This window comes from Pituophis catenifer, unplaced genomic scaffold, assembly GCF_029215685.1.
Source record: "Pituophis catenifer annectens isolate HBS135680 unplaced genomic scaffold, rPitCat1.0.hap2 SCAF_3, whole genome shotgun sequence".
NCBI classification, from domain to species: Eukaryota; Metazoa; Chordata; class Lepidosauria; order Squamata; family Colubridae; genus Pituophis; species Pituophis catenifer.
Window position 1 is genome coordinate 184,257,083 of NW_027256883.1, and position 27,088 is coordinate 184,284,170.

At 37.6% G+C, this 27,088-nt stretch overlaps 1 protein-coding gene across 1 annotated transcript; it reads left to right on the forward strand.

Moving 5' to 3' along the window:
- Positions 1-10,729: 10,729 nt before the first annotated feature.
- ASIP (agouti signaling protein) lies at positions 10,730-26,908 on the forward strand. The gene is made up of 3 exons (XM_070939952.1): positions 10,730-10,898; positions 26,159-26,220; positions 26,732-26,908. Exons 1-3 carry the CDS (start codon positions 10,739-10,741, stop codon positions 26,906-26,908), a joined length of 399 nt encoding a protein of 132 aa, XP_070796053.1. The 5' UTR covers positions 10,730-10,738.
- The last annotated feature ends 180 nt before the right edge of the window (positions 26,909-27,088 follow it).

Sequence of the window (27,088 nt, forward strand, 5' to 3'; positions counted from 1 at the left end):
AGGTTGGCTCCAGAGTCGATGGAAAATTGTGCAACTATGGGTGGGGGGGGGAGAGAGAGAACAAAATAGAAAAACAGCACCAAAGCCTTCTGCCATCTGACAATAAGTTCAAAAATATCCCCTCCCAGAGAAATTTTAGAAAATTTTAAAAAATCACTGAGGAGATAGAAGACAACTGAAGAAAGCTTTTGAATAATTGGAAGACAAATGTCAGTACAACATTAAGAAGGATAAGAGGAGCAGCAATGATCTTGCCATGATTCATCATTACTTAGCCACTGGAAAATCAGAGAGAGTCCTTGTATTTTCAAATAACTAGAACCATATTTGCTGTGAACTCGGTTTTGAAAGCTTGCACACTTTTTAAAATCAGTAGAATTTAAACATGCTACAAACAGTTGTGGATTACAGGATTCCTGAAAAAAAGGGAGGGGCCTCTAGGAGCATTGCCCATATTTTCCTAGAGTCAAGAAGATAACATTGACAAAAGCTGCTCTAATTTTTACTAGTGAATAGTGAGTATAATAGCCATTTGCCAATTAGGTAGGATAAATCTATCAGAATTTTCAGTTCTGTCCCTTGACTCGTAAAAATTTCCTGGGATTCTTCTTTTTTAAGGTAGCTATGAAAAATTTAATTAAGAACCAGCCAAACAATATTTGGAATCATCTTTCTATCTATCTTTTCATTTTTCTTTTTTATATTTAAAATCAATATTGTAAGCAGTGGCTTATTTATTGAGGGGGGGGGGAATTTATTTTTATTTTAAATCTCCATTTGGGACTTTTTAAAACATATTATTATGATGTAAATATGGATTAAAGTAAACAAATACCTTTAATAACTCTTTAGAAAATCTGCATTTTTTTAATTTCTTTTTTGTTGCTTTTTGCCATTTGGTTGTATTTTCTGCAATAAAGATTGCATATATGTAATATTTTTGAAATGTCAATGGAAGGTAAGGGCAATTGTTTTTTCTACCTTATGCATTGTTCTTTTGTTTTTCTATGTAATCACAAAGTTTTTTTAAGGGCTGTGATTAACACATTTCTGAAAGAAATAAAATCCAAACATGCCATAGGTGATTTGTATTTTGGTTTCCGTATCAGCAAAGTTCAAAATTTTATTTCTTGTCTAATTGGTTGTTTTCAGTCTTGTTACTCAATTTTGTTCTATGTATAAAAAACCCTTTCTCATTTTCTGATGCGCAGTTCCATTCATCTTTAATTCTATGGATGTTAAATATCTAAATTTTATTCTAGAACTTCTATTCTTTAAGGAATCTAGAATTATTATACTGATGTTTAGATATTTACATAGGCAAAATGAAGTAATTGTTTGCATCAATAGAGGTAGTGTTTGATAGGAGTTATTTCAATGCTAAAAGAAGAGAAAATATTAGCATTTCGAAATAGTCTGTAAATATTGTGAAATTTGCCTCCTAATAGATTAAGGTGACATTTTGTTTATTTTTATCACAAATAATTTTATCCCCCTCCTTTTTTAACGGAATATTATTACACAAAAAAGGAAATAAAGGTCTGGATATATAGTAAGTATGAACTACAATTTCTAGACACTCAATATGTTATCTTAGTTGTTGACTAACAAACACATTTTGTCTATTTTATATATTTATATGTGAGTGCCTATATGTTAAAACTTTTAGCAGATGATTGAAAGTATTTTGAAGGTGTGAGAAAAATAAAGGAAAATTGCAAGAATAAAAAAAAGGGGGAAATGGATGTTCAGAGGAGAAATTAGCTTACTTTCCAGATAGACAAATGAACACTTTATCATATACTGGAATGAACATTGTAACATTAACTATTGAACAGATTATTTTATGATGAAATGTTTCATTCTGCAAGGTTTTTAAATTAAGAAAATAATTGTGAAATTTGAAATTGCTTTAATGTCACATACCTAAAATGTAATTGCTATGTAAATAAATTTAACATTGCCCCAAACATGAAATCTTTCCCCCCTGTGCATCCTGCTCCCTTCCCCATATTTTAACTATAATTTTGCTTTTTTGCTAAATAGCAATAGCACTTAGACTTACAGATCACTGCATAGCGCTTTACAACCATCTCTATGCAGTTTACAGGGTCAGCATATTGCCCCAACAATCTGGGTCCTCATTTTACCCACCTCGGAAGGATGGAACCAGTGGTGGGTTGCTACCAGTTCACACCGGTTCGGGAGGACCGGTAGTGATAAATTGGCAAGGGTCGCAGAACCGGTATTAATTGCTGGCTGGCACCACACAAATCTGATGTAATTAGATCTTTCCAGTGTAAACATGATAAAAAGGTGAGAAAGAATGCACAATCTCAAATGCATAATAAAATTAACTTCAGTTTTATTTAAAACAATTAGTATTTTGCAGCATTGAAATTATCAAGCATCATTAGCTCCATTTAATGGAGTTTACTACAGCACTTGATGTCACCAAATAACTTATAGAGTTGAGTACTATGCATATATACACCAATGGAGGAAAAAGTCAACACCTTTTCTTTAAAACATAACATTTAAGATCTATTTCTTTATTTTTGTTTTACTAAAAACAGAATCTATGCCTTCTAGTGGAATACACATAATTTTCTTCATAATGTAGAAAATGTTTCAAATCAGAAGTGCCATCTTTTATGAAATTTGCCTTCTGTTCTTGTTCTCTGTAGCAATTAATGAAGTGCACGCAAATGGTTTTTCCCAGTTTCTTTTTATCACATTGGTGGATGTGTTTAGACCAGTGATGGTGAACCTTTTAGGCACAGAGTGCCCAAACCAGAAGGCTGTGTGACAAAACCCCACAACCAGCTGGCTGGCGTGCATGCACATGATAAAACCTGACGACTAGCTGGCTGGCATGCATGCAAACCTCGGAAACCAGATGACCAGCTGGCTGGTGCACATGCGCGCCTCGGAAACCCGACCAGCTGGCTGAGCTTGGGCGATGGCACGCGTGCCCACAGAGAAGTTTTTTCTTGCCACCTCTGGCATACATGCCATAGGTTCTCCATTGAGGGTTTAGACCAGGATTATAGTGGACAGGATTATGGGTAGATTGGGGGCCTCCACGTGTTTGTTGGACCTGTGTCCATCCTGGCTTGTTGCGGCAACCAGAGAGGTGACCGGTGACTGGGTCCGGGCAATTGTCAACGCTTCATTGAGGGACAGGGTCTTCCCTGCCACCCTCAAGGAGGCGGTGGTTCAACCCCTTCTCAAGAAGCCAGCCCTGGATCTGGCCATTTTGAACAACTTCAGTCCCATCTCCAAACTTCGCTTTATAGCGAAGGTTGTTGTGTCTGTGGTGGCACACCAACTCCCACAATTCCTGGAGGAAACGGATTATATAGACCCATACCAATCGGGTTTCAGGCACAGACACAGCACGGAAACGGCATTGGTCGCCCTGGTGAATGATCTCTGGCGGGCCCGGGATGGGGGTTATTCCTCCATCCTGGTCCTACTTGACCTCTCAGCGGCTTTTATACCATCGACCATGGTATCCTTCTGCGGCGACTTGGGGGGCTGGGGCTAGGGGGCACTGTTTTACAGTGGTTGTCCTCCTATCTCTTGGGTCGCACAGAGGGACAGAGATCCTCCTCGAGGCCCCTCAATTGTGGGGTGCCTCAGGGGTCGGTTCTCTCCCCCTTGCTCTTTAACATCTATATGAAGCCACTGCGTGAGATCATTTGTAGTTTTGGGGTGAGGTATCATCAGTATGCCGATCATACCCAGCTTTACATCTTCACCCCGGACCAACCTAGGGATGCCCTTTCCGTGATGTCTAAGTGCCTGGAGGTGGTGCAGGTCTGGATGGGTAGGAACAGGCTCAGACTCAACCCCTCCAAGACGGAGTGGCTGTGGATACCAGCATCTCATGGTCTAGCACCCCCATCACTTCAGATGGGGGGGGAGTTACTCCCTCCCTCTGAAAAGGCTCGCAATCTAGGCATCCTCCTGGATTCGCGGCTGTCCTTGGTTGACCATTTGACAGCCGTGACAAGGGGGGCTTTTGCACAGGTTTGTCTGGTGCACCAGTTGTGCCCTTTCCTAGACAGCGTTGCCCTCCGTACAGTCACCCATGCTCTCATCATCTCTCGTTTGGATTACTGCAATGCCCTGTACATGGGGCTGCCCTTGTGGTGCATCCGGAGGCTCCAACTGGTCCAGAATGCGGCCACGCAGGTTGTTACCGGGGCTTCCTATTATTCCCGTATTACACCTCTCCTGCACGAGCTGCACTGGTTACCGGTGGTCCTTCGGATCCGCTTCAAGGTGCTGGTATTTACCTATAAAGCCCTTCATGCATGGGCCCAGGGTACTTGCAGGATCACCTTCTGCCTGCCTCCAACTGCCCAGTGTGCTCACATAGGATTGCCCTCCTCCGGGTGCCATCAGCCAGACAATATCGGGCGCCCAGGAGGAGGGCATTCTCTGTGGGCGCACCGACCCTCTGGAATGGTTTACCCAGTGGGCTCCGGATGGCCCCCAACCTCTGCTCTTTCCGCGGTGACCTGAAGACATGGCTTTTCCAACAAATTTGCTGATCTGATGGGAGTTTTAACTTTAATCCTTTGGGGAATTTAATTGAGTATTTTAGTCGTAATTTTACTGTTTTATTGTTTTATCTTTGTGAGCCGCTCTGAGTCCTTCAGGAGAAGGGCGGCATATAAGTATAAATAAACTAAACTAAACTAAAGTAGACCCGGGTGAAATGCTCCCGGTTTAGACCGGATCACCCGATCTGGTAGTGATGGCGGCGGGTGGTTTGGAGAACCGGTAGCAAAAAATCCCTGCACCCACCCACCCCCCATGCCCAGCTGAGCCACGCAATCATCAGAGGCTGTTTTTTTACTTTTAAAAACATTTTTTCTACAACCTCTTTGGCCGAAAATATGCTTTTAAAAGTAAAAAAAAAACAACTGATGATCACGTGGCTCAGCTGGGATCGTCAGAGCCTTTTAAAAGCATTTTTTCTATAACCTCTTTGGCCGAATAGGTTGTAGAAAAAATGCTTTCAAAAGGCTCTAACGATCCCAGCTCAGTTGCCTGATTGTCAGAGGCTTTTTTTTCTTTTAAAAGCAAAAAAAAAAAAAAAAAAGCAAAAAAAAATTATATAATCAGGAGTTAAAAATTGACATGGAGAAAACTGGATGACTTTGCAGAGTTCATAATATACAATAACTGCCATGGCCATTAGTAATTTAGGTAAATGAGGGAACACACAATGATACTATGGAAGGAGATGATCAACGACAGTGTTGGCAATACACTCTGTTTCCAATGAGTTCATCTTTTATTTGAAGGAGAATCCTGATTAGTCCAGGTCTGATTTTTTTCTTAATTCAGAGAAAAGGGAGAGAAGACAATTTTATTGAATTTTTAAAAAAGATGGATCGCACAACTTATGTTAATTGTGGCATGATTTGAGTGCCATTGTGCTGTGTTCATCCATCCATGTTGCAAGGTCTCTAATTCCCCACATTATGGTTCAAACTGAGAAAAATGTATCATGAGGAACCAGGTTAGACCAGGTTGGCTCCAGAGTCGATGGAAAATTGTGCAACTATGGGTGGGGGGGGGAGAGAGAACAAAATAGAAAAACAGCACCAAAGCCTTCTGCCATCTGACAATAAATTCAAAAATATCCCCTCCCAGAGAAATTTTAGAAAATTTTAAAAAATCACTGAGGAGATAGAAGACAACTGAAGAAAGCTTTTGAATAATTGGAAGACAAATGTCAGTACAACATTAAGAAGGATAAGAGGAGCAGCAATGATCTTGCCATGATTCATCATTACTTAGCCACTGGAAAATCAGAGAGAGTCCTTGTATTTTCAAATAATTAGAACCATATTTGCTGTGAACTTGGTTTTGAAAGCTTGTACACTTTCTAAAATCAGTAGAATTTAAACATGGCTTAAATATTAATTACCGTACACCAATACCAAACAAAAATGAGCTCTTGTTAGCCCTCTTTGGGGATAATGCATATAACGAACATCACATCATGTGGGCCTGGCCATTGGTAAGTGGTGAGGTTCGAGTTCAATCCTCAGGAGAGGTTGAGCACTTATCTAAGCCAAGTTAACAGGCAGAACAGCTGCTTCTTCTCTTGCTGCTTGTTAAGCTTCAGTCTAGAGCAGGAGTGTCAAACTCTGGCCTGCGGGGTGCTTAGATCTAGCCTGCAGGGCTACCCTGGAAACAGTGAAGGACCACCCCGAAGTGCTTCTGCCAGTGAAAACAGAGCTCGAGAAGGCCATATGCAGCCCTCCAGGAGTCTATTTTCAGCTGCAACAGCCTCCTGCAGCCCCCTGCCAGTGAAAACTGACAGAGGGGGGGGTGCATGAGGGCTGCAGCAGGCCGTCACAGCTGAAAATGGAGCTTGGGAGCCCGTTTTTACCGGCAGAGCACTCAGGCCACCACAGGCACCCTGACATGAGTGACATCAATCTTGCCATGCAGAGCCTGGCCATGCACATGGTCAAACACAACCCTGATGCAGCCCTCAATGAAATCTAGTTTGACACTCCTGGTCTAGAGAAAAGACAAAAGAACAGATCTGAAGAAGTAACACTGGCCCTCAATACATTTTTAAAGACAAGAATCACATTCCTATCATGTATAGGATTACAATTGGAATGCTGTAGAACTGGGAGATTATGACTGTCTTCAAGTGATGAGGAGAACCCTAGAGGAAATTTGTGTTTGACCCTATGCTCTTTATACTTTGGGACAAGAAAACATAGGCCTTTTCCATTTCAGGTAATTCATCACCATTTCAAGTGTGGGGGGATTTTTTATTTCTTTGTCTACTTTGGTAGCTGCCTTTGAGTTGAAACATAGAGCATAAGTCAAAGTAATAAATAAACAGTATCATGCAACAGGATGAATATAAAAACAGGGAGAAGCACTGCCACTGTCAATATCAAGGAATCCCAAACTGAAACATTCTCAACCATAAATTGAGAATTGTTTTCTGGAAAATTAAAGATTCCATTAATAATCCATACAGAGGCATCCAAAGATCAGAGGCTGCTTTGCTGCCTTGCTGTCCAAGACAGAAAGAGAAATCCAAGCTTACAAATCAAGGCAAATATACGGGTCCCAGGATAATGTTGCATGATCTAATTTGAGCCAGTCACTAGAACCAGATGTTTAGTCTTCCATGCTTTCAGACTTGTGTTGGAGCCCATCCTCAGGATTTACTCCAGAATGTAGTATTTATGTGATTCCTGGTTGTGTGTTGCTTTTAGTTGTTAATTGGGGTATTGATGGTCAGCTATTAAGACGTTGGTTGCTGTTTCCTTCGGCTGCCTCGGTTCCAGGTATTTAAGAGAAATGCTCAAATGTCTCCTACTATTTCTAAATGGAACTATAGCACATTATTTTAACTCGGTGCTAAACATTTTTTGTTTACCGAAACAAAAAATGTTAAGAGTGTATTATTGAAAAGTATTCTTAGACATGGGAAATTATTTTAAAAGAGTGCTGTTAAAACAGTTTTATAATATATTGAAATTTATCTTGCTGATCAATATTAGAAAAAAACGGCTTTTAAAATAAATGTTTCAGGTAGGTTATTTGCTCTTTCTGTTGTAGCCTGTCACTAACTTATAATTTCTTTTTCAAATTAATACAAGAAAAAGGCTAAAAAATAATTTTGTTTCTTTTGCACAGTAATTTTCTTCTTAGGCAGCAAACAGGATTAGTCCTTATTAAAAGAAATCTGGGCTGGAAGTATTAGTAAATATTTTTACATTATTTGAAATTATTTATATCTGAAATGCACCTTGTGACATTTTCCTTAAAGTTAGTAGAAATCTCTTTTCTTTAAAATTACATTATGTGCACCATGACTATCATTAAGTGTTGTACCTTATGATTCTTGATGAACGTATCTTTTCTTTTATGTACACTGAGAGCGTATGCACCAAGACAAATTCCTTGTGTGTCCAATCACACTTGGCCAATAAAAAATTCTATTCTATTCTATTTTAATCAATTCAAATTTGCTCTGCAAAGTACTTTACTTATGTATGTATATATGTGTGGGTGTATGTACAATATTATTACCATATGCAGCAAATTAAATTGTGGGCCATAATAACAGCAAGCCAGCCCAGGTATGCTACAAACAGTTGTGGATTACAGGATTCCTGAAAAAAAAAGGGAGGGGCCTCTAGGAGCATTGCCCATATTTTCCTAGAGTCAAGAAGATAACATAGACAAAAACTGCTCTAATTTTTACTAGTGAATAGTGAGTATAATAATCATTTGCCAATTAGGTAGGATAAATCTATCAGAATTTTCAGTTCTGTCCCTTGACTCGTAAAAATTTCCTGGGATTCTTCTTTTTTAAGGTAGCTATGAAAAATTTAATTAAGAACTAGCCAAATAATATTTGGAATCATCTTTCTATCCATCTTTTCATTTTTCTTTTGATATTTAAAATCAATATTGTAAGCAGTGGCTTATTTATGGGGAGGGGGGATTTTATTTTTATTTTTAATCTCCATTTGGGACTTTTTAAAACATATTATTATTATGTAAATATGGATTAAAGTAAACGAATACATTTAATATCTCTTTAGAAATTCTGCATTTTTTTAATTTCTTTTTTGTTGCTTTTTGCCATTTGGTTGTATTTTCTGCAATAAAGATTGCATATATGTAATATTTTTGAAATGTCATTGGAAGGTAAGAGCAATTGTTTTTTCTACCTTATGCGTTGTTCTTTTGTTTTTCTATCTAATCACAAAGTTTTTTTAAGGGCTGTGATTAACACATTTCTGAAAGAAATAAAATCCAAACATGCCATAGGTGATTTGTATTTTGGTTTCCGTATCAGCAAAGTTCAAAATTTTATTTCTTTTCTAATTGGTTGATTTCAGTCTTGTTACTCAATTTTGTTCTATGTATAAAAAACCCTTTCTCATTTTCTGATGCGCAGTTCCGTTCATCTTTAATTCTATGGATGTTAAATATCTAAATTTTATTCTAGAACTTCTATTCTTTAAGGAATCTAGAATTATTATACTGATGTTTGGATATTTACATAGACAAAATGAAGTAATTGTTTGCATCAATAGAGGTAGTGTTTGATAGGAGTTATTTCAATGCTAAAAGAAGAGAAAATATTAGCATTTCAAAATAGTCTGTAAATATTGTGAAATTTGCCTCCTAATAGATTAAGGTGACATTTTGTTTATTTTTATCACAAATAATTTTATCCCCCTCCTTTTTTAACGGAATATTATTACACAAAAAAGGAAATAAAGGTCTGGATATATAATAAGTATGAACTACAATTTCTAGACACTCAATATGTTATCTTAGTTGTTGACTAACAAACACATTTTGTCTATTTTATATATTTATATGTGAGTTCCTATATGTTAAAACTTTTAGCAGATGATTGAAAGTATTTTGAAGGTGTGAGAAAAATAAAGGAAAATTGCAAGAATAAAAAAAAGGGGGGAAATGGATGTTCAGAGGAGAAATTAGCTTACTTTCCAGATAGACAAATGAACACTTTATCATATACTGGAATGAACATTGTAACATTAACTATTGAACAGATTATTTTATGATGAAATGTTTCATTCTGCAAGGTTTTTAAATTAAGAAAATAATTGTGCAATTTGAAATTGCTCTAATGTCACATACCTAAAATGTAATTGCTATGTAAATAAATTTAACATTGCCCCAAACATGAAATCTCTCCCCCCCCCCTGTGCATCCTGCTCCCTTCCCCATATTTTAACTATAATTTTGCTTTTTTGCTAAATAGCAATAGCACTTAGACTAACATATCACTGCATAGCGTTTTACAACCCTCTCTATGCAGTTTACATATTCAAGTCAGCATATTGCCCCAACAATCTGGGTCCTCATTTTACTCACCTCGGAAGGATGGAAGGCTGAGTCAGCCTAAATTTGATGTTATTGTTTTTAGAAATATTTATGTTTTACGGTTTTATAGCTTTTAATTTTGCAAGCCACTCAGAGCTGCCTCAGGACAAGATGGGCAGCAAATAAATATAATAAATAAATAATATAATAAAAATATGAGTAAATAAACATATATAAACTACACCCAATTGTGAATTTCTTTATCTAACCAGTATTTTACCAAACCAACCATTTTTAATCAATGGATATATGAGTTTTTGCAAAAGTTATCTCTAAGGCATAAATTAGAGATTTTAGTTCTGTTCCTGACTTTAAGTTTTACAGAATTATTTAATTGAAATTTTATTGCAGATAATTTCATAACTATAATCTTACATGTCACATTATGGAGACCACAATCAAAAATGTAAACAATGCTTATATTGGAGCTTGAGCTTCAGTGTTCACAGAGGTATTTATTAAATGATTCAGAACTGCTTCTTGCAAGGATACATATACACTCAGCACATTGGGATATTCAAGAAAGGATGAAAAGGAATTTAAAACTGCTTCTTTATGCAATAATTATTTAACTCGGTTGATCAAATATGCTTTCTCATCTCATTTTAATCAATGATGGATGCACCTTTCTACACTTTTCTGTTTTGTTGTAACAGATTAAAACTGGAATTGTCCATTATGGCGAAGGAATGATAACTGAAGAGGGAGGACAAAGAAACACAGATGCTAAAAAAAATGGCTATACTTTTGATATATGACTTACCTCCGAGATCTTAGCAAAAACATGTTTTCTTTTTTGCCTTCCAGAATGGAATATAAGAACCTTCTCCTGAGCTTCCTTCTTTGCGGCATGTTGCTTACAGCCAGCTATTGTTACATGATATTTGAGGAAAAGCAGAACTCAGACAACTATGCGATAAATAGCAACAAAATCAAGATCCCGGATCTCCCTCCCATCTCTATAGTAGGTTGGTAAAAATGAATCCTGTTTTGAATCTTAAGGCCAGCAATAAACACAGATTCCCATAAAAAAAATATATGGTGAGATGTAAATTTCAGAAAGCAGGCTTGGATGTTGCCCACGTTAACAAGGTCCATGCTAGATGTTGGAGTTCCTGGCTATCTGGTGAAAAATGGGCTACAGGACTCAGGGCTGTTGTTGTTGTTGTTGTTGTTGTTGTTGTTGTTGTTGTTGTTGTTGTCTCTTTTATTCATTAAACATGAAACTCAGTCAACTGAACATTTAAAAATGTATCACAAATATCATTGACTGGCGCTAATAGTTGATAGGGGTTTCTGCCAGCATCCTAGATATCAACCAGGTATCTTCTTAAGATGTACGATGTTCCGAGTAGCACAGTTTTTTGCAGTTCCGCTGGTGTTATTGCAAGAAGCTGCAATTTCTTGATGTATTTTATAATTCTTGGACATGTTACCAAGTGCCCCAATGACAATGGGTATCACTGTTACATGTTTCATCCATAATCACATAGTTTCGATGGCCAGGTTGCGATATTTCATGATTTTTTCTAGTTCCTTTTCTTCGACTCTGGTGTCTCCTGGTACAGCGTTATCAATAAATTGTATGGGACTTCTGGTGGCTCCGCAGGCGTCAGCGGACACTCCTTTGGGAGTGCTAGCCCCATGACTTTGTTAAGCTGCTAGAACAGCGAAAATCAGCTGTCTAGCAGCTTTGAAACTCTCTCCTCAGGAAAAGAGGGGAGAGAGAGCAGTCGGGTGCGGGTAGAGCTCCCCAAGAGCTCCAGGAACAGTCCTGGAGCTCGAAGGGTGAGAGCTCCCCAGGAACCTGGCAGAGCTCCGAATCCAGGACGTGTCTGCTTCATGCAGAACAAGACACCGCGACCATCCCTGCAAGCAACTTTTTAACAACACTTGGATTAAAAGCAGGCAGAGCAAAGACAGGAGACATTATAACTGCAAGTAACAAATTTTAACTCCAGCTGAATATTGTTTCTTTCTGGGTCTGATGAGAACGGGGAAAAGTTGAAAGAAAATGGTTCTGGCTTGTTATGGGCGTGGAAAATGAAAGTTAAAGAAGAAAGTGCTTGTTAACTTGTTAAAGGTGTCAGCCCCGTTTAACTCTAATGGACATTGCTTTAAAGAATTAAGACTCTGGGACTAAAAGAATAAAGTATTGACTTACTATAAGCCATATTATTGGTTAAAGATCAAGATTAAAATATTTACTGACTCAGTGGGCTGGTTGTTGAAAATTACAATTTGGGAATGGCTTCAAAGCAGACAAAAACAGGCATTCCAAAAAGTGCTGGAAGTTCTCCTGCTCAAACCCCTAAATTGCAGTCTTTGTTGGCCCCAGTGGATACACAGGCACAAGCACAAATGCAAACACAAGTATTGACACTGGAGGCTCTTCAAGGTGCCTTAAAGGTACAAGCCTCTGAATTGCAAGAAAAAATCACATCTGTATTTAAAGATGTCTCTGAGGAAATGGCAGCAATTAAGGACCTAATCCAAACTCGTAATCAAGAAATAAGAGAAGACATTGTGGAAGCATTTCAGGGTTTGGTGGGTCATGTTACATCGTTGGAGGAAAAGGTTGAAGAAATTAATCAATCTAATGTGAATTTGGAGGTTAAAGTGGATGAAGCTCAAATTGACAAGACAGAGGCAGAACTTATAATGACACAATATAGGGCAATGGAATTTGCTTTGAGGGTAAGAGGCTTAAAAGAAAATAATCAGGAAAATTTAAAAGAGATTTTTGCAGAAGCTCTTGCACAGTTAACTGGAGAGTCAAAAGCAGAGTGTGACTGGCAAATTGATAAAATTTATCGTGTTAATTCATGGATTGCCAGGCAAAGACAACTACCAAGAGATATTGTGATCTATTTTGTTACCATGAAGATAAGAAATGGGATCTTACAAGCTTCTTACAAAAATAAACTACAAGTGGCAGGACAGGAGGTTGCAATATTCAAGGAAATTCCCCCTAAAATATTGAGAGCTAAAAAAGACTATGCATTTTTAGTGGATGAATTGAGAAATCGTCAGATACAGTATAGATGGGAGGTTCCAGCCGGATTAGTGGTGAATTATTCAGGAGAACGATATCGTCTCAATACAATTTGGAAGGCAAGAGATTTTTATGTCAATGTACTAAAGGCTGGATACCCACCATCTCCAGGAGCCAGAAAAAGAAAAGAAGCAGGAGACGCTAGAAAGGAAGGCTTGCAAGCAGAAGCCCAGGGAGAGGCTTGGAGTACCCAAGAAGAATTAGTGCAACTTTCGGGGGCTGTGCAAGCCTTGGAGTTATTTGAAAAAACAGAAGAAGCCCAAGAACAAAGACAAACACGAGCGGCAACTAAACGAAAGGAACAAGAATTAAAGATGCAACAAACCCAGATAACGACCCAAGTAAGTACAAGCATAAATAAAGAAGCTGTGGGGGGGGGGGGGACAAGACCGAAGAAGAAATTCCAGGAGGATTTCCAATCGGTGCTCAAAAGGCTTCAGGGGGCCAAAGATGGCAACTAGATTTTTAACTTGGAATGTCAATGGCTTAAACTCACCGCAAAAAAGGAAGAAAATATTCCATTACTTGAAACAATTTAAAAATGATGTAATTTGTTTGCAAGAAACACATATTAAGGCAAATGACCAAAAATATTTGATAAATGCAAGACTGGGAACACATTTTGTGGCATCTGCTCCAGAGAAGAAAAATTGTATAGTTATATATCTAAAGAAAGACTTAATAGCTAAATTAATTGAAGCAGATCTGCAAGGTAGATATATTGCAATTGAATTATTAATCGAAGGAAAGAAAGTACTTTTAGTGGGAGTATATGCACCCAACCAACAACAAGACAGATTCTACAAGTTGCTACGTACAAAATTGATAAACTGGGACTATAAATCTTGTATAATGTTGGGTGACTGGAATGGAGTATTGGATACTAGGATGGACAAGAAGAGACTTTTGCAAAATACTCAAATGCGAGCAAGTTTGCCTAAATCCTTTTTTGACATGATGGAGGATATGGTGCTGAGAGACATTTGGCGTGAATGGAACTTTAAAGAACAAGACTTTACATTTTTCTCAGATAGGCACCAATCTTTTTCTAGAATTGATTTTAGTTTATATTACAACTTCAAATGGGAAATTATGTAAGTATAATTATGAATTGTTATGGCATAAAATGCAGACAGAGATGGATAATTGGAAAAAATTACAACTGTCTTTGTTGGGTAGAATAGCAGTAGTAAAAATGAATGTTTTGCCTAAGTTTTTATTCCTTTTTCAAATGATACCAATATTAAAAAAGGATGCGAACTTGGAAGAATGGCAGAAGGGCATTAAAAATTTGGTAAAACAAATTAGAGACCAGAGTCAAATGCATATAAAAAGGTTGTATAATATATTGATAGAAACAGACTCGGAAACAGAGTTAGTTAAGGACTGTATGATAAAATGGGCACAAAACTTTGAACAACCAAAAATGATGGAAACATGGGAAAAGATATGGGTAAGAAATGTAAAATTTACACAAGCGCAAAACTTGAGAGAAAACTTTTACAAAATGTTTTATAGATGGCATTTAGATCCCAAAAAGTTAGTTTTGTATGTACCCGAATTTACAATCTAAATATTGGAGATGTGATTGTGATGACGCTACTTATTTTCATGTATGGTGGACTTGTAAAAAGGTTAAAGCATTCTGGATAAAAATTTGGTGGATTATTCAAAATATTCTTAAAAAGAGGATAAAGTTTACTCCACACTTATTTTTGTTGGGTATAATCACGGATTGTACGGTTATAGAGACTAATTTGATCCTGAATTTAATAACTGCAGCAAGATTGTTGGTGGCGCAGTATTGGAAGAAGGAAGATTTGCCAACTACTCAAGAATGGATATTAAAAGTAGCAAATTTAGCAGAGATGGCAAAGATTTCAGCGTATTTGAAGGACTATTCAAATGAGAAATATATGATAGAATGGAGAAGATGGATAGATTATATTCAAAATAAATATCGGACTAAAAAATTTCAAATAGTTTATGAATAGATAGAGAGATGTTATTATGTATTCAAATTTAATCTGGTAAATGTGGAGTTAAAGTATTAGAGGGATGTAAGAGGTTATAATTAATTAGACTATGTTAGATTATGATTGTTGAATGTTATACCCTGTATTTTGCTCTGGGAAGTAGGGAGGGAAGGGTGGAGGGAAGGGGGGGATATATATGTAAACTTTTTAAAACTTTTCAATAAAATAAATTGTATGCTTCATTTTTCGACAACTGTGACATCTGGCGTGTTGTGTTCCAAATGACAATCTGTCTGTATTCGAAAGTCCCACAAGTTTTTCAACTTCTCATTTTCGACAACTTTTTCCACTTGATGTTCCCAGTTGTTGTTGTTGTTGTTATTATTATTGACTCTGGAACAACTCTGGCTGGCTTACATTTAAAAAAAAAAAAAAAGGGCTCCACAAATGTAAATCACAAGGCCTAGGAGAAGAGATAAGATTTAAAGATTTCGGGAACATCATCAAATTCGGAGCAATAGAGATCTCTGGAAAAATATCATTCCAGAGGACAGGCGCCAGGATAAATGCTCTGTGTTTGCAGAGTGCAAACATTGCAGTGAAACTATATACCACATAAACAGATAACAAATTTAACCAGTTACATATGGACACTGTTCTCTCTCACCATAATATAATATCACAGATATGATTAAAGTGGCAGTTAGGGGGCAAGGGGCTGATCAGGACCCCTAGAAAATTGAATTTACTTTATTCAATTTAGGCGCAATCTGTCCCTAGGCAGCAGACAATAAACCAATGGAATAAAGTAGAATATTTATGGAAAAATTATAAAAAGAAATAAACAAAAGAATATAATCCCATAACATTGCTGAAATATTTCAAAATCTTGAATTTTTGTGAAAGCTAAATGGTTGAGTAAAATATATTTAAATTTGCTAAAAGCAAGGAACAAGTTAAGGGCTCACTCGTCTTACATAAATAAGCATAACAGAAAGTACTAGTTTAAGTTGACAAGTATAAAAGATGATATAATTTAATTTCAATTTTGTTATTACGTTGTTATTTTATTTTGTTCTGGGAGAAATAGAAAATCAAATTGAATATCTCAAATCAAAAACCTATTCTTCTGCCCCAGCTACGGACCCCAAAGAACGCAGCACACACAAAGTCCATTCAAACCTTAGTTTACTAAATAAACCAGTCTTTTACAACAATGGCTGTTAATTAACTGCATTAACAGCCACCAAGAATTCGAAGAATAATAACCGAAAGCTTACTATGGTTGGCAGAATGCCCAGAAGCAATTTGCAAGAAGCTGATAAGATAAGCAAGACAAAACACAAAGGTATGTGAACTAAGTTGTTCCCTGCAAATTGCGTTCCTCCTTAAATAGGCTAAGGGAATGGCCAATTAGCCCCAAGCCTTACTCTTGAGGAGACCTTCTCCTGAGGAGCCACTCCTGCCTTTTGGCAGCTCTGCGCACCCGTGCATCGAGAAGAGGCTCCTCTTCTTCATCCTCTTCACTTAAGGGAGCTTCTGGAGGTTCTGAATGCCCTGGCAAAATCCCCACCTCTGACACCATATCTTCTCCAGCCTCCTCATTATCTGACTTGAGTGCCAGCTGCACAGGCTGCTGGCGCAGCACCACACCAGCCTCCTCGTTGTCGGAATCAGCTACTAGCTGTACAGGCTGCTGACGGGCCACAACACCTATATTCCAGATTAGATACTGAGCAATTTAGATCTCACCTATATTTGCAAACCTCATCTTCACAGTCGCACTCATAAATCTTTTGATCTTTAAAAAGAAACAAATACGGGTAACATTACTGGTCTATTCAAATTGAACCCATATAAAGTTCACCACATCGCAGGTTTATGAGATGAGCCAATTGAAACATCAAGGGCAATTTATAAAAAGGTACTTATATAAAGACTCATTGGGCTCGATAGGAACATTTTTGCCGTTAGCCATCTGCTCATATATTGTTAATTAAATCTTTATGGCTTTCATGATCACTTAAAGTTAATATATGTCAGAAATTATTCTAGTGATATTAGTAATCATCAGATCTTCTAAAGCAGGGTTGTCAAACACCCGGCCCATGGGCGGATGCATCACGCACTGGCCACGGCCACGCCTGGTTTAATGAAGGGGAAAAAAGTCCCGATATATCATGTGATAACACCGTGACAATGTAAGTTTGACACCCCTACTCTAAAGCCTTGAGAATAAATTATATAAATTTGTAAGGGACAATATAGAATCATTTGGAGGTAGTGTACAGTCATTTAGTGGCCATTTGAAGTTACAACAGCACTGGAAAAAGTGACTTATGACCATTTTTCGCATTTGCAGCCATTGTAGCATCTCCATGGTCTTGTGATCAAATTTTGGATGCTTGGCAACTGGCATGTATTTATGAGGGTTGCAGTATCCCAGGATTATGTAGGTTTGTCAAGAAGATCACCTTTTGCAGTCTTCTGACAAAAATAAAGTTTATGGGGAAGCCAGATTCACTTAACAAGTGTTACTAACTTAACTGTAATGATTCACTTAATACCTGTGGCAAGAAAGGTGTTAAAATGGGGCAAAACTCACTTAACAACTGTCTTCTTAGAAATGGAAATTTGGGCCTCAGTTGTAGATGTTGAGACTATCTATATTAAACTATGGATTTTCTTTTATGTACTCCGAGTGCATATGCACCAAGACAAATTCCTTGTGTGTCCAATCACACTTGGCCAATAAAGAATTCTATTCTATTCTATTCTATTCTATTCTATTCTATTCTATTCTATTCTATTCTATTCTATTCTATTCTATTCTATTCTATTCATTAGTCACTTTGCTAGCTATCTGGAGCTTCAAAACAATATGCAACTTAAACAATAATAATACATCTTGAAACAGTTGCTTTTTATTGCTTGTTTTAAAGCTCTTTCTAACTAGTGTTTTGTATCTGTTCAGAATTACTACTACTGGTCCTGATTTTTCACCCTTATACTCTCTCTTTAGACCAGCGGTTCTCAACCTGGGGGTCGCGACCCCTTTGGGGGTTGAACGGCCATTTCACAGGGGTCGCCAAAGCCCTCTCTCGCCTCCCCCATGTCTTCACTCACCCTCACTCTCTGCTCTGTTGGATCGCCGGCCGTTCGCTTACCCCGCCCACTCCCAATCTATTGCTGCCTCCTGAGTCCCAGCTGATGGCTAGAGGAAAAAAAACTGTTTAAATTCTTGCCGCGGGGCTTGAAAGGGCCACCCTATAGCCAGTGGTGGGATTCTGCCGATTCTAGGGGGTTCGACCGAACCGTTTATTAAATTGCTGCCTTGCCCCGCCCCTCCGCACCACTATTTATTGCCAATAAATAGTGGTGGGCGAGGGGCGGGCGAGCCAGCAATTTAACAAATGTTTCGGTGTTTTTTTGTAATTTTATTGGCCCACGGAGCTTCAGCATAGGCTAATTAGCCCTTGATTAGATCAGCTCCTGACTCTCAGCTGATTTGCTCTCAGCTGTTTTGCTCAGGGCTCTGCTGCTTGTTTGCTTGCTGGAGCAGGTTTTTTTTTCCCCTAGCTATGCTGAAAAACGAAACCGAAAGTAAAGCAGGCTGTTGGCTTTGCTGTTGCTGCAACGTTGGAAAATTAGGCAGGCAGATTTCTTTTCTTTTTCCTCACCAAAAAAGGTAGGTGCAAACAATGGGAAATTTAGGGGAAAAGAGGAGAGTTCAAGATTTTAAAACACAAAAGAAAAAAAGCTCTATTTAACTAGGGAATTGTAATTAATTGTATATTGTGTTGAAAGCAGAAATGGTTAAATTGTGGTTTGGAGGAATATATGGGGGAAATTATTTGGTTTATTATTATTGGTAAATATAATTAATTGATTTGTAAGAAATTGGATTGCATAGAAATAATTGGAATATTCATGTTCATATTGATTAATATATAAAAAGGTAGTTATATAACTAATTGATTTATATTAAAATGTTGAATTTATATTAAACAACTGTAATATTACATAATTAACCAATGTGAGGATGGATATAAAAATAGATGACAATGGGAAGGGGTATAATATAGAATAGAAGGGAAAAATTGAATTTGATTAAGATTAGAGATGAGGATGAAGGGTAATATTGTTTTTTTTAAAAAATAGATGAGGAAAAATATGGCAAAAAGGAAATATAGAAATTGTAAATTTAATTGAAATGACTAAACACTGTTTAAATTTGTGAACCAGCCAAATACTCTGTTCAAAGAAAATACATTGTATGTTTGTATTGTGTTTCTAATTATTGTTATTTATTCATATTTGTTCTCTTTTATTCTTTAAAGTTTAACAATTCATTCTTTATCTTAATATCTTTATATTTGTTTGGGGTTGGCTTTCTTCCCTTTCATCTTTTTTTTTGTACAGCAATCTTTCTCCTCAAACCTACCACCTCTCTCTTTTCTTTCCTTCTTACTTTCTCTTCCCCCCCTCTTCTTCTCCTCCCTACTTCCTCTTCTTTTCTCCTTCTCCTCCTCTCTTCCTCCCTCTCTTACCCTCACTCCTACTCTAATTTCCCTTCCCTTCCTTCATCCCTCTCTATTGCTGTATCCTTTTATGCATATGGACTATTCAAAGGGCTGAAAAAGTTATTTCTGACTGGTCCTTGCACTTTTGACCAGTCCTCGAACTTACCACTGTCCTCAAATTTTACGTTTTTGCCCTATCTTGTCACCATGGTGAAGAGAAGCAGTTGTGAAATGAGTGACACGGTTGTTAAGAATGCTACAATGGGCATAAATGTGAGGATGGTCATAAGTGTGAAGACCAGTCAAAAGTGCGAGTACCTGTCAGAAATGACTTTTTTCAGCCCTCTGAGTAGTCCCTATACACATAGCCATGGCTATCCGGTCACATGACCAGCTAGCCACGCCCACCCAGTCACATGACGTCCAAGCCACGCCCACAAAATAAGCCACGTCCACAGAACCGGTAGTAAAAAAAATTAGAAACCACCCCTGGTTGGGGGTCACCACAACATGAGGAACTGTATTAAAGGGTCGCGGCATTAGGAATGTTGAGAACCACTGCTTTAGACAATGACAAAATTTAACTTTGTTCCATTACGTAGTAAGTCAGGTTTCACTCTAAAGATGTCTCCATTAGACAACGGTGATTTTTTTCTCCCATGGCATCTCTTGGTTTAAGGATAAAGTTGGTAAATAAATCATACTGCATTCAGAAGAGGAGGTGAGAAATGGAGGGGTGGAGGAAACAAATAATGTTGAAAAGAAAAAAGCAGGATTGATTACTTTCTCTGTTACTCTAACTATACTAACCACATCCTTAACCGTTTGTGTCACAGGTGAAGTCAAGGAATGGGACAATGTGGTACAACAAAGCTTCTTGGCCATATAATGGCCTTCAAAACAAACGAATAGCATGCAAGTGAATTCAAAGCCAGCAAAGGTTTATGTGATGAGATTTAGAAGCATCTGGAAATTCTCAGTAGAGAGGGAACCAAGCTGATCACACACCATAGCTAAAGTGTCTCCCTCCGTAGTCATAAGAAGTCTTATCTTGTGTACTTATCAACTGAACTCCTATTATGAAAGGACATAAAACATGTGTTTTCTGCATTACATATGGTTTGACTTTGAATCACATCTGGCTGTAATGGTGAAAATTTGGAAGTTATGTGGAATGTAAATGTTAAACAAAGGCTGTAATTCACACATGGTCGTTTTTCAAAACTGGGAAAAATCAGAACAGTGACCATGTGAGTAAGGCTATTTTATAGGTGAGAGCAACTAATCTGACAGTATTTTATTTACTGTAAGAATTTATTGAGGAAAATTAAAGGGGAGGCACAGTTAGAGATTAAAACTTCATGGACATTGAGTTTTTTGACCCATGTGTTTGTCTATCTGTTTTAGAATAACATTAGCTATTAATGAGGCAGTGAAAAACTAATAGAAGAGAATAACAAAGGCCTGAATCTGCCTGTAGGCATTCCAACTTATCAAGTGAACAACATTTTATTTTGTACTTTAAATAAGAGTTTAAGCTACTTTCCAATTCTTGAGTTTTCCTCCCTGCTATCAGATAGCAAGGCTCTGCGGTACTAGTCATCAGAAATAGCCCTTTCTGCAAAAGCAAAAGGACGAACGGCTGCATGGCTTCCTCTATGTTCATAATTTTTATTTATTCAATTTAATTTATTTAAATTTCAATTATTCAAATATTCAAATTTATTTAATTTTTATTTTTGTTTATTAGTTTTGTCAAAAGAATAATTTGGGATTCCAGCTCGAGCCGGGGTTGCACAAGAATAAATAAAAATGAGATCCAGACAGCCATGAGGAAAGGATAAATATTTAGTCCTAAAAGCAAAACAGTTTGTTTTTAGGGACAGACTGCAAGTGTAGAGGATTAAGAGAGTACCTTACACACATCGAGTGGTGGGATTCAATTTTTTAACAACCGTTCTGTGGGCGTGACTTATTTGGGGGCATGGCTTGGTGGTCATGTGATTGGGTGGGCGTGACCTGGTGGTCATGTGACCGTGTGGGCGTAGCTATGTGCATAGGGACTACTCAGAGGGCTGGAAAAAGTCATTTCTGACCGGTCCTCGCACTTTTGACCGGTCCTCATACTTATGACCATCCTCACATTTATGTCTGTTGTAGCATTCTTAACAACCGTGTCACTCATTTCACAACTGCAGTGCTTCATGTGACCAGGTGGATGTGGCCAGGTGATCATGTGACATCACTTCTTTGCCCTAATGACAGTTTGTTGCAATGGTTGTAAGTGTGAAAAACGGTCATAAGTCACTTTTTTCAGTGCCATTGTAATTGTTGTAAATCAAGGATTATCTGTACAAAAATACAAAAAGATTCTTTGCTTGCAAAAAGCTGCCCTAAATACCAATCATTAGATTAGAAATATCTGCAAACTGGAGTTACAAATCAGGCAGGGTCCAGAGCACCTTGAGAAATTAAAATAGTTAAAATGCAATGATAACTATCAGCATCCAACTCTTGTTTATAAAGTTAAACCCTTTAGCAGAGAGATCATTTAAGCTCTCCAGAATGAAGCAAAGGAGCAAACATAGTATCTGCTGCTTGTTAAACCAATTACCAGAACAAATAAACACAGGAACTAGTCAGATTTCTGAAGCTGCTTCTTTTCAGGAACAGAGATTAACATTTTTCCTTCCAAACAAAGCTGAATAGGGGAAATTATCTCATCACTAAACACAGGATTAAACATCACCAAGCACAATTAAACTTCACCAAAAACCAGTTTTAGACCAAAAGTCAGAAAGGGTATGTAAACTCACGTTTGAATGTCAATCTTTCTAGCTAGCCAATAAACCTTGCTGAATGTCACTCATCTTGGATCCTTGTCATTAAAAGCTTCTGCTTTTAATGACAATTATTTCTTCAAAGTGTTGATCATTGCACCCTGGCTAGAAGAACTCCAACAGAGGAATATTTCTTCCCAACAGTGGTGTAAAAAGCTTAAAACAACCCTTCCCCTTTAAGAAAGTCAACCCCCCCAAAAAACCTCCGAGAAGCTCGGGAACCAGAAGTGACAGTAAGTCTAAGCGTACTGCCAAGAATTTAATAAGGGTTAATGGAGAGGCAGTTTCTGTAAGCAGGGCAATAAAGATTAGGCTAGGAAACAACAATTCCTTACAGGATTAACCCTGTAAAGTGGAAAAGAACAAAAGGAGATTTCTTCTAACAACCTGTTCTCCGAACTGCTTAACTACTTAGCAACCGGTTCTAACGAACCGGTGCGAACCAGTAGAATCCCACCACTGCACACATCCCTTCTTTTTTCTCAGCCTCCAGCTTTTACTTTGAGAACTGGTAGATGCAGATAAAGTGAAGAAACAGAAAGAAATATTTTGCCTTCTATGGGTTAGTTTTATAGATCTTCAACATAGCATAATTAAGTCATCTTTTTAACTTTCCTTACTTTAAACATAAAATTACAAAATGCATGCATACACAATGACAGTAAAATAGTCTCTTTCCATTTAAACTTATAGAAACATTTGTACACTCAACAACAATTTAATTTTTCAAGAAAACAGTTCTTCTTTTTTCTTTATTTTTTTATTACAATTGAAAGTACCTTTGTTTTGCCAGATTAAATTAAATTACTAGTCTCATCCCACATTTTAGTCCAATTTTTTTACATAAATTCTGTGTATTTCACTTTTTTATTCCTGCCTAAATCAGGCATCCACCTGCCTAAATCCAGACATCCAGCATCCTTCCTAATGCAGAGGTTGGGGAAACATGCAAAACCAAAGGTTCCTTTTCCCTAAGGTGACCAGATTTTAACACTGGTAAAGCGGGACACCCACCATTTTGTGGGCGTGGCTTGGAGGTCATGTAACTGGGTGGGCGTGGCTAGCTGGTCATGTGACCGGGTGGCCATGGCTATGTGTATAGAAAAAAGTCATTTCTGACAGGTCCTCGCACTTTTGACTGGTCCTCACACTTATGACCATCCTCACATTTATGCCCGTGCACCATTCTTAACAACCATGTCACTCATTTCACAACTGCTTCTCTTCACCATGGTGATAAGATAGGGCAAAAAACGTAAAATATGAGGACAGTCATAAGTTTGAGGACTGGTCAAAAGTGCAAGGACCAGTCAAAAATAACTTTTTCAGCCCTCTGAGTAGTCTATATGCACAAAAGGACTAACCAGAGGGCTGAAAAAAGTCATTTCTGACAGGCCTTCACACTTTTGACTGGTCCTCATACTTATGACCATCCTCACATTTATGCCCGTGCAGCATTCTTAACAACCATGTCACTCATTTCACAACTGCTTCTCTTCACCATGATGACAAGATAGGGCAAAAATGTAAAATGTGAGGACAGTCGTAAGTTCGAGGACCGGTCAAAAGTGTGAGGACCAAACCAGTCAAAAATAACTTTTTCAGCCCTCTGAGTAGTCCATATGCATAAAAGGATACAGCAATAGAGAGGGATGAAGGAAGGGAAGGGAAATTAGAGTAGGAGTGAGGGTAAGAGAGGGAGGAAGAGAGGAGGAGAAGGAGAAAAGAAGAGGAAGTAGGGAGGAGAAGAAGAGGGGGGGAAGAGAAAGTAAGAAGGAAAGAAAAGAGAGAGGTGGTAGGTTTGAGGAGAAAGATTGCTGTACAAAAAAAAAGATGAAAGGGAAGAAAGCCAATCCCAAACAAATATAAAGATATTAAGATAAAGAATGAATTATTAAACTTTAAAGAATAAAAGAGAACAATTATGAATAAATAGCAATAATTAGAAACACACATACAAACATACAATGTATTTTCTTTGAACAGAATATTTGGCTGGTTCACAAATTTAAACAGTGTTTAGTCATTTCAATTAAATTTACAATTTCTATATTTCCTTTTTGCCATATTTATTCCTCATCTATTTTTTTAAAAAACCAATATTACCCTTCATCCTCATCTCTAATCTTAATCAAATTCAATTTTTCCCTTCTATTCTATATTATACCCCTTCCCATTGTCATCTATTTTTATATCCATCCTCACATTGGTTAATTATGTAATTATGTAATACAGTTGTTTAATACAAATTCAACATTTTAATATAAATCAATTAGTTATATAACTATCTTTTTTGTCTATTAATCAATACGAACATGAATATTCCAATTATTTCCATGCAATCCAATTTCTTACAAATCAATTAATTATATTTACCAATAATAATAAACCAAATAATTTCTCCCATATATTCCTCCAAACCACCACTTAACCATTTCTGCTTTCAACACAATATACAATTAATAGTATCTCAATTATTACAATTCCCTAGTTAAATAAAACTTTTTTTCTTTTGTGTTTTAAAATCTTGAACTCTCCTCTTTTGCCCTAAATTTCCCATTGTTTGTAGTTTTGCACCTACCTTTTTTAGTGAAGAAAAAGAAAAAGAAATCTCTCTCTGCCTCATTTTGTCACGTTGCAGCAAAGACCTTGCTTTACTTTCAGTTTTGCTTTTTCAGCATAGTTAGGGGAAAAAATCTCCAGCACTCTGCAGCTAGCAACTACAGAGCCCTGAGCAAAACAGCTGAGAGCAAATTAGCTGAGAGTCGGGAAGCTGATCTAATCAACTTGTGCTAATTAACCTATGCTGAAGCTTTAAGGGGCTGTTTTTTCTATTTTTGCAGGCATCGGTCTACTCATTTGTTTTCTTTTAACACTGATCAGCTGTAGGGCGGCCCTTTGAAGCCCCGCGGCAAGAGTTTAAACAGGTTTTTTTCCCTCTAATCATCAGCTGGGACTCAGGAGGCAGCCGGGAGCAACCCACCACTGCGCCGTTCCCTAGCTTGTCATGCATTCTTTCCAAAAATCGGGACTTTTTTAAAACACCGCGGGACGCGGGACAAATTGTTCAAAAGCAGGACGTCTGGTCACCTTACTTTTCCCTGTCCCTAGCTAATCCTTATCAGTTTGGGGTGTACACATACACCGGGAGACCTCCTAAATGAGATACATAGCTCCCCTATCTTTGCCCACCATTCAGTTTTCAAGCCTTTCGCTTGGGAGCACTGCTATATTTGGAGTCCCAGATAAAACTTGTGCATCCACTCTATTTTTCCACATGCAACTTACTGTGATTCACAGCCCCTTGGAGTGCCAATTTCCCTTGCTATCCAAAGTCTCTTGGTCACAACCAGGTGAAACTCACAAGAGTTTGGGGTAGTTAGGAAAGGCACAGAGCATAAAATCAAACAGTAATGGAGGGAAAGAAGGGGAAAACCCACACATACAATTCACTCACTCCCTGGGCACACCGTTTAAAAGGCATGATAATTTTTTTTAGTATCCTATTTGGCCATCCAGATACTCATCCTTATTTCAGTCCATTTTCAAGACCCCAGGAATAGCAATGAGATGTGAGACCATTTACATAAACTGGAAGTAAAATATAATTGTGATTTCTTTCAAGCAGAAGCAAAAGTATTTTATTTCTACTTTACTATTCCAAAAACAATAGAGAGAGAGAGAGAGAGAGTCGTGCTTATGTAGATAAAATGCATGGGTGGGTCACTACAATTGAAATGTCCTGTCCAAACCTTCTATATTGTCCTACGTGTTGCAATTAAAAGTTCAGATTATACAAGTTTCTGAATTCTTTCTCCTTTTCCCCCCCTAAAGATTTAACCAAAACTTCCTTGAAGCTAAGCAGGAAAGAAGCTGAGAGAAAAAAATCTATGAAGGTGGGTGATTATTCTTAGCATATTTACAAAGATAAATAAACTACCAATTTATATTCTTTTCTGGACTGTCATGAACTTCCTTAAATAGTTTTGGGAATTATACTTTGCTGAGGTTATTACACATTTGGGCTTGGAAATCCACAAACAATTGGAGACAGAGTTAAGATTTTAAGATTGGATATTGTAGATAAATAACAAACAATATTTGTATTCTTATGTGAACTATGAAGAAGACACCTGGTTGGACCAGCGACTAATGGCTAAATTTGCATATAACAACCCAACATGCTCTTCACCCATTACTTTTCCAAGCACTTGTCTGTACTTTAAATCTGCAGCAGGATAAAATACAATGAAAAACTTAATACAATAAAGTAGCTCAAAATGTGCTCAAAGTGAAATGCACAGATCTACTTCAGTTAGAGCAAGTTTGACTCTTAAGCAGCAAAATCTACTGAAACACTTTTCAAAAGCTTTATTTGTATGCTTTGTTTTGTTTTTCTCTCCTCAGAGAATGGGGCAACAAAAAAAACCTTCTCGACCCAAACCGTCTCCCCCTCCGAACTGTGTTGCTACTTGGGCAAGCTGCAAGCCACCGTCTCATCCCTGCTGTGATTTCTGTGCCTTCTGCCACTGCCGACTTTTTCAGACCGTCTGCTACTGCCGTATAGGAAATCCAAACTGCTAAATCAAAGTCAACAATGCTCTCAGACTCTCAGTATATCTTCCAGACTGGTTGCCTTGTATCTATTTTCCAAAGAGGCCAAGAAACTCATCTTCTTCCAAGCGTCACATTCCTCATGGGATCTATCTCAAAGGGTAATGCTATCAGAAACAAGCTAGTCTCTGCCATGGTAATTCTGGTAGA

Excerpts from the sequence above, each read along its gene's own strand:
- ASIP (XM_070939952.1), top strand. The coding sequence starts at position 10,739 with ATGGAATATAAGAACCTTCTCCTGAGCTTCCTTCTTTGCGGCATGTTG. Across the intron at positions 10,899-26,158 it reads CCCTCCCATCTCTATAGTAG|ATTTAACCAAAACTTCCTTG; the intron begins GTTGGTAAAAAT and ends CCCCCCCTAAAG. Across the intron at positions 26,221-26,731 it reads AGAGAAAAAAATCTATGAAG|AGAATGGGGCAACAAAAAAA; the intron begins GTGGGTGATTAT and ends TTCTCTCCTCAG.